This window comes from Pholcus phalangioides, unplaced genomic scaffold (genome assembly GCF_987345545.1).
Source record: "Pholcus phalangioides strain wild (caught in Gottingen) unplaced genomic scaffold, Ppha-v1.0 ptg000015l_1, whole genome shotgun sequence".
Taxonomy (NCBI): domain Eukaryota; kingdom Metazoa; phylum Arthropoda; class Arachnida; order Araneae; family Pholcidae; genus Pholcus; species Pholcus phalangioides.
The window spans coordinates 7,395,721-7,404,532 of NW_028301608.1; the positions used below are offsets into that span (position 1 = coordinate 7,395,721).

At 33.7% G+C, this 8,812-nt stretch overlaps 1 protein-coding gene across 3 annotated transcripts in view; it reads left to right on the top strand.

The window, feature by feature from the left end:
• LOC149075421 (anoctamin-4) overlaps positions 1-7,194 on the top strand; it is a 169,068-nt gene extending 161,874 nt beyond the window's left edge. For 2 of the 3 annotated variants that reach the window (XM_089242709.1, XM_089242711.1), the window contains exons 25-26: positions 2,558-2,663; positions 6,523-7,192. In XM_089242709.1, the coding sequence (XP_089098835.1) occupies positions 2,558-2,663; positions 6,523-6,717 (301 nt within the window). In that variant the 3' untranslated portion in view covers positions 6,718-7,192. Of the gene's footprint in view, positions 1-2,557; positions 2,664-6,522 lie in introns of all 3 variants that reach the window. The other variant, XM_089242710.1, reaches the window with a different exon arrangement.
• The last annotated feature ends 1,618 nt before the right edge of the window (positions 7,195-8,812 follow it).

The following is an 8,812-nucleotide window of genomic DNA, read 5'->3' on the forward strand; positions in this document are numbered from 1 at the left end:
GCCGCATTCATCACGCATACTAGACTCATTTGGAACTTTTTCATATTTATCAAATTCACCATTATTACACTAGGGTAAACTGCGGACCAGATATGACCCACCAAGGAGTTCCATCTTGCCCGTCTAACGTGTTCCGATAGAAAAAGTATCAATGCACAAAACACAGTAAATATCTAGTCTGACCATATTTCCTTCATAAAAATACGAGAAACCGAAAATCGAGATCCATACGTATATCACATATTATCGCATAAAATAATTGTCAAATGCCAGTTAAATTGCCAATTATAGAAAAACAAATTGTCAAAGTCAAGTAAAGTTGTCAATTTACAGCAATAAAAATTGTCAAAGGCGAGAAAAGTTTCCAACTATAGCTAAAACTGCTGAAAAATCACCAATTGCGGGACGTACGCAACTTCCACAAGGCGTAATGGGTGAAAATTTATAATTGACCTAATAAAATGCACAAATACGTGCGTGCGGCTAAAACATGCTGATGTATGATATTTTCATTTGTATTTGTGTGAATGCTTTATTTCTAATTTTTAAATAACAATGAAAATGCTTATATCTCAAAAATGTGATTTGGAGTTATGTTCTGACCAAACACCACACAATTATGACTAGAGCTCGGGCAAAATGCCATATAAATGTCTTTTTTTGCCTATTTTCAAACTTTTTTTGTAAAAGTGCCTATTTCGATATTGTTTTATGAATTTTGAACTCATGAATTTTAGAGGCCATACTCGGTAAACTTAGATGTTTTTAGCATTGAGAATTTCAAAAGAAATTGTTTTTAATTCCTCACATCCCCCCCCCCCTTAACCCCCAATATAAAAATGCTCTGTCGATTGGGAAGTGTTTGAATTTTAAACGTCTTCCCGCAACAAGTATATTGCCCCAGTCTGTTTTCCTTCATTATAGGTTATGGAATGGAGGGGAGGATTTCGAAACTTCCCAAACATGTCATTTAAGTAACCAGAATCATATGTAAAAATTATGGGGAATTTGGTTAAGAAATTGAGATAACAATGAAAATTTTGATGATTCAACGGCCACGAAAAAAATTGTTATTACTAGCGTCCTCTGCTGTCAACTTGAAACATTAATTTCTGAATTCATGCATATTATAGGAATATTTTTACCTCTTTTTTTTTTTTAAGAAAAATTTATGTTTTAAGTTATGATTTTGATAAAATTCGTTGCAATCAAACTCATTTGATCAAACTCATTTGATTGCAATGGAGAGATTTGATGCAGACAGATATCGGTTAATATACTTTATACTCTTTATTTTGGTCAGTGGAAAAATTTTGTTTCATTTCGAGTCAGTTTAAGTTTCGATTTTGTCCGCTCCTTTGTCCGCTTTTGCTTTTCAGCGTCATCTGTCAATGAATATCAATAATACTTTCTAATTTTTCACGATTTGAATTTTGGTGATATTTTTTTCACATTCTATCGTTTTTTACTTACTCGAGAAATCGATTTTTCAATAATTTACAGAATGGTTGATTATTTTGATTAGTTGTGCCCACTTATAAAACAGTCATATACAGTGAAACATCAGTTAATGCGATGTTTCTTCTGCTTTCATGGGCTTGAACCATTAAAATAACGTTAAACAATTCGTCCATTGTAATGTATTTCTAATGTTCATTTATTATATTTTGAATGTAGGAAACAGGGACCGGACCGAATTTCGGACCCTTAATGTCGTAGCTTTTAATTACTTTTCCTTATCCATAAATTATAAATGCCTTTTTTTAGGCATTCTTAGTGCCCTTTCTGCCTGCCTATTTTAACAATTTTAGTACCTAAACTTCTAGGCTCTAATTATGACTAAGTCATGAAAAAAACGTCTTAATTCTTGATTTCAAAACTTTAAGTAAGCCTCATTGAAAATAAGAGAGAAAACGGATAATTTTATGATAAAAAGTTGGAACGTCTCGTAAAATACGGGTCCTCGGTCACACAATACTTACAAGTTTCTGAACCGCGAGCGACAAAAATACCGCATATTTGGCACTGGACTGAAAAGTCTGCGAACTAGGGTATTATGCATAATCACAGGTAGAGGCAATAAATTTCAACTATTTATCAAATTTACCAACAACTCTCAGGTATTACGCATATTCGCTGGTAAGACCGATAAATTTATCAAACTGACCAAGACGATATATGTAAGTATGCATAATAACAGATTATTATGCATAATCACCAAGAATTTTGGTAAGTTAGATAAATTTCCCTAAATTATCATTTTTACCTGTGACCACGCATAGGGAACCAATCGTCGTTGGGAAATTTAATAACTGCTAAAAAATTTATCACTTTTACCGGTGATTATGCATAATACCCAAGCATTGCGTCATTAGTAAACATGATAAATCGTACTATACGTGATAATTTATATATATGTGTTGTATCATTATATCGGGGTACGATCGTATAATTTGATTAATAATCTCGATTAGAATTATTTTAATTTTTTTTCCTGTGTATTTTGTCGATTGCTCATCGATATACATCCGAATGCTGATTTCATTGTACTCATTAGGTACCAAGACTATCGAAACCCACCGGATCATCCCGAGAAATACGAGCTAAATATGAAGTACTGGCACATTTTTGCAGCTCGTCTTAGCTTCGTTGTTGTTTTTGAGGTGAGATTTCTTCCTAATTTTTATTGTTTTTCAATCATTATATAGTCTTGTATCGATGGTTAAAATTATATTTCAAAGCGGGACTTCAACGCATGGCCCGCGGCCGCCCACATTTGGCCCTCGGAGCTTTCAGTCGTGAACTGCCCATCATTTTCGGAATGGTCAAATAGAAAGTCTCCCAAAATGCTTGCTAGATCAGCCAAAGTTCACTATGATAAGCGGTAAAAGACGTATTCTCGTTTAATCTTGCGGCTGTGCCGATGACACGAACACGAAGTTCTGCAACATGATTGAATACTTTTTATCAGAATGCTTTTCAAAATTTAGGATTTCATTCCAATCACACGCTATCCACTTACACCGTACTCATGTGTTAAACTGCAAAAATAGTCCCTAGAAGTACTACAGTGCATAAAGAAAATGGTAGGTGCACATAATCTATTTGCCAAATAATTGCTTCGAAAAACTCACGAGTAACCTGAATGTTTCTTATTTAATGATGATGATAATAAAATAAGAGAAATGGCAACGGAAAAATAGTGTTCACGCGTTACAGTAAATGTATCATATGTATCAATTGGTTCGGCATTTGCTCCTCCGCGAAGTGTTCAATTTGTTGCCCCATATTGTTATTTGTCTTGTGCAATATCACCTCAAGCTAGAAACGGATCAATTTTTACACGTGGTACCGTAATGGGTACCGCACACACTCCTCTCATATAAACACACGTGTATACGAATGGAAAAAAAAAAAAAAGATCGATGAGATCGATCGAACCTTCATTATATCTATCCTCTTGTTATTAAGTTCAAACTCATAAACAAGATAGTGAATATCGAACGCGTGGAATAATGATTACAATGGATACAACTATCCATTTTACGGTCGGAATAAAACGCGAGAAACCTTTCAAAGTTATTATACTAGGGTTGGAGAGCGAATATTTGCAACATTTTCACCAGGTGGCGCGTAAGAACATGAGATTGCATTGCTGTTTCCAGCACGTCTAGACTCTAAAAGTAGGAGTCTTCAACCTATGACCCCGTGGGCCAAATGTGGCTCTCCGAGCTTTTTGCTATGGCCCGTCGACCATTTTCAGAAAATAGCTACTTTACATAGAAAAACGATTAAATTTCTTCCAAAAAAATCGTTAAAGGGAGCTCTGGTTATGGAAATCTGTATTGCTGTATTTAGAACTGCGAGATGTTTTAATAAAATAATGCTGTTTATTTGGTACATAAAAGGACCCGTCGCAACGAATTCTGGGGACCCTGAGCCAAAACAGTTTTTGAGGCCTATGATTTCATATAGGCTACATATTTTCGAGAGGCCAAATTCGGTATCCAAAAGGCATACATAATTACAGAATTTACAGAAATGCTAAAAAACGCCTTAATGAAAGAAGTAATTTTAGAATTTATTTTAAAAAATTTTTTTTCTTAATTGATGAAAATTTATAATTAATGAAAAAATAGTTACAGAATTACTGACAGAAATAATTTCAGGACTACTGAGAATAATTTTCAGAAATGGCAAGAGTAATTTCAGAATGAAAATTTAAAAATTTATATAAAAAGTATTAATTTCAGAATTACCGGGACAAATTTCAGACTTAGTAAAATAAATTTTAAAAACAATCAATTAATTAATTAAATGAAGTTATTTGAAAATTATTAAAATTCAAAATTAACTTGTTAACTGCCAATTTTTATTTTTTGCAATTTTTGGCCGAATAAATTATATATATGCACAAAATGTTGTGCACGTAAAATTCCAAAATCCCCAAATTGTGGCAATCGTGGCAACTAATGGGTTAATGAAAGAAATAAACTCACAGATTTTTGTAAACAAAAAAAGTTGTTCAATAATTTGGAGAGCCCTGTTTAATATTACCGAATATACCACGGTATTACTTGGTGGCCCGAAGGCTTCGCGGAAAGTTTAATTCAGCCCGCAATGGCTGAAAAAGGTTGAAGATTTCCCCCCCCGCTTCAAAGGAAAACCATAGCTATTCAAAGTACTCATTGCCAATAAGGCAGCACACGGAGACCGATGGACGCAAAGTTGTAATTTAGCAGTGTAGAATGGAACCACTCCAAGCAATGCTTCTGAAGAACCAACTTTACGGTACTTGGATCAAGACTGAAGTGACACATGGGATAAACGAAAAAGAAATGTTATATATGTCTTTGATAAGTCTGTAGAACTCTTTCTCACAGAGTGCATCGCCAACCTTTGTAAGGGGCGTCGCGATGAGCTGCCAATATTGATGTGTGTCTATTCAACAACATCATGAAGTAGTTATATTAGAGACTATTCTGTGGAGCCACGGATAAACAACCACTGAAGCAAGGGAGCTACGGATAGCACAAGTTTGACAATTACTGCATTAAAGCTTTGCCATATCGGCTGGTAGTGCGGGTGGTTTGCCGGTCTTGGATGTCGGATTTTCCACCATGGCCCACGTCTCCTGAGACGAACCAGCTTATATCCTCTAGGGGGAGAGCGGGGGCCATGGTTGGTCTGGAGGTTATAGCAGTATCAGCTATCCTGCGAGGATGTGATTCATTTAGAAATGCACGTACTCATTCTAATGCATGACAACGCCATATTCCATACTGCTTCTCCTATGCGAAAAGTGACCATATTACCCGTACTTTACGGGATATTTCCATATTTTCCCTTAGTCTCCCCCCCCCCAACTTATGTCTAAAATTTTATTTTCTTCGTGAAATATGTTTTAATTCACTTTAATTTACACACACACAGTAGCTCTTTTATTCATCACTCATTGGTTACTTTCAACAGTTTCGGACATTATCGGCAACTTCTTATTGAATGAAGGCATCCTATTGGCAACTTCTTATTCAACGGACTTGAATTTTTCTCATTTGTACATTGAACATTATCAGGGCCGAAAATGAAGGTGGGCAGGGGTGCAGGGCACCTGAACACCCGAGCGCTTGGTTCACTCTTTTTTCGTTAAAAGTTACTGGGTGGGGAGCCACAATCGATACTGGCCTCGGGTGACCGAGTAAATTTTCGTGGCAGCCCTGAACATTGCAACTTTTGCTTTGATCAGGGGGTCTTCAACACATGGCCCGTGGTCCAAGTTTGGACCTCAAAGCTTTTTGACGTGGCCCGCCGATCATTTTCAGAAAATGGATAAAAACGTTGAAAGACGATTAATTCTAGAAAGAAATAATTTTGGAATTAATGAAAGAAATAATTTTGGAATTAATGAAAGAAATAACTGTAGAATTAGTGAAAGAATTAATTCTAGAATTAATTAAAGAAATAATTCCAGAATAAATTGATTAAAGAAATGATTCCAGAATAAATTGATTAAAGAAATAATTCCAGAATAATAATAAAAGAATAATTGCATAGTTATTGAAAGAAATTACTTCAAGAGGAGGAAAGCTTCAAAACTTTTATTGAGAAGAAAATAATTTCAGATTTATTAAAATAAATAATTACAGAATAATTTAAAGTGATTTCAGATTAATATTAATCAAAAATTTTTCCAGAATTGATAAAAAAAAGTTTTTTGAGAACTAATCAAAATTGATAATTAATAAAATAAATAGTTTCGTAGTGAATGAAAGTCTTCAATTATTTTTGTTCCTTTTCAACACGGGATCCCTGTAAATTAAATGAACAGACCACTCTCTTGTAAATCTGGATTCTTCGTTCAATTATAAATTTCCCAGTATGAGTTGGTGGCCAGCGGGATTCGTGAGCAATTTCAATCTGGCCAGCGGGGTCTGAAAGATTGATGACCCGTGGCTTAGATCTTACAAGTATATGAGTTCGTTGTCTAATAATATTTTTTCTCTCTTTCTTTATCTCCTGCAGCATCTAGTCTTTTTAATAACTGGACTTTTGGCATACCTCATACCGGACATTCCAAAATCCATACAGCAAAAGATCCAAAGGAAACGATTTCTAGCCCGAGAAGCTCTATACAGGAGCGAAGAAAGTGCCAGCAGAGCGATGGCGATGGACAACCTCGAATCACCGGATGGTAAAACATCGGTTTTGCCATGTTGATTTTTTTCAAACAGCCAAATGTCGCCATCGGAAAAAAAAAAGATTTCCACCAGTAAAAGTCAAAACCCAACTAGTCTTTCATTTCTCCATATAAAGGCCATCGAACAAAAACTCAAGAGACTTCATCATGTATGGTGCACGAAACAATGCAAGAAGAACGAGTATATATTATACACGCGTTAAAATTACATTGCAGCCACGCCGGACGTGGTCATTTACACAACTATTTACACAATCATATATATATATATATGTACATAAATTGTTTCTACGGAAAAAAAATCTTATTCCTCCTGAGGGATGTACTCCCGATATTCCTATACATTCATACATTTCTTTACATGCTTGAAAATGTTGTCATTTACTCGATAAGAAAATGATCTCTAGCGTTCATCTCTTCGTATATCCAAATTCCTATGCTATATTCTATTCTATTAAAGATATCATTAAAACATGTTGAGTTGGTTTTGATTTCACACCCGTTTTGTGGTTTGATAAAAAACTGATTTTGCTTTATTTTTGTTTTGTTCTTAGCATTTCACACGAATATCTTTCTAGATTTTCTTATGAATTTATCGTATTTGCTAGAAAAGAGTATAGGATATATTCGCATATATTCCTCGCAAAAAAATCATCAGAATATCTGCTGTAAAACAGTCATCGAAATATCTCCTACAAAATAGTCATCCGAATATCTGCTATAAAATTATCCTACCTCACTGTGAAAATTGACTGCGAAAATCTCTACTCTGAATTGACTCTCAGGATCTCTGCTTTAAAATGACCCTCAAAGTCTCTACTATAAAATAAAAGTAAGAATAAGTTACAAAATCTTTTACTATCAGAATATCTGATAAAAATTACTATCAGATAAAAAAACTCCGATAGAGAAATTAATATAAATAACTCTGATAGAAATTACTATCAAAAATTCTGATAGACGTTACTATCAAAACTCTGATAGAAATTATTATCAGAGTTTTGATAAAATAATTTTTTATATATATAAAACTCTATTAACAGTAAAGGCCTTGCTCAAGCCCTTCAGCAAAAAGGAGTTTGCTCCATTTTTGGCAGTTTTGAGTTAAGTCTACTTTCTTGAGCCAACACAAGCGTAGCACTGGGGGACAAAAAAAAGGGGGGGGGGCTGACTCCTTTATGGACCAATGGAAGAAAAGTGGAGCCAACCCCCCTTCTTGCTGCAAGCCCTTCAATCCCCATTAGGATCTGCTATAAAGTGGCACACATCAGCATCTCTTCTATAGAATGACTCAGAAAATCTCGGCTATAAAAAAAATCATCAGACTCAGCAATAAAATAATTATTATCAGAATACGCTATGAATAGAAGACTATCACAATTGACTATAAAAACAATATCAGAATCTTCCCATGGTATGGCTGATAAAATTTATGTCATAAAAACTATGAGAATCTGTCATAAAAAGTCTAGTCATAAAATTACTATATCAAAATCTCAAATAAAAATTACTATCAAAATCTCAAATAAAAATTACTATCAAAATCTCAAATAAAAATTACTATCAAAATCTCAAAATCTCAAATAAAAATTACTATCAAAAACTCTGTTAGAAATTAATGTAAATAACTCTGATATAAATCACTATCAAAAACTTTGTAGTGTTTTAAAAACTCTGATAACACCTATAAACATTGTAAAGGGAATTTGTAGAGAGAGTTTGTTTGTTTAGAGAGAATCTATCATATAAAAACTATGAGAATCTATCTTTTAAAAAAATATCAGAATTTATCTTTTAAAAAAATATCAGAATCTATCCTTAAACTCTGTCAGAGTCTGCTATAAAATGACAATCAGAATCGCTGCTATAAAATCTGGAAATGTTCCCACAAATCCCTTCTAAACATACATACATTCACAAAAAAGGAAGAAAAAAAACTTTTTATGAATCTCAACTATTTTGATAAATTTCTATAAAAAATACGTAATCGTATTGAAATTCTTTTCCAAAAAATAAATAGAAAAAATCATGTGAAAAATATTTGTATGCATGATAAATTCAAAGCTTATTAACGAAATTCCTCTCTTTTTTTTTTGTGTACAAGAATGTATTTTT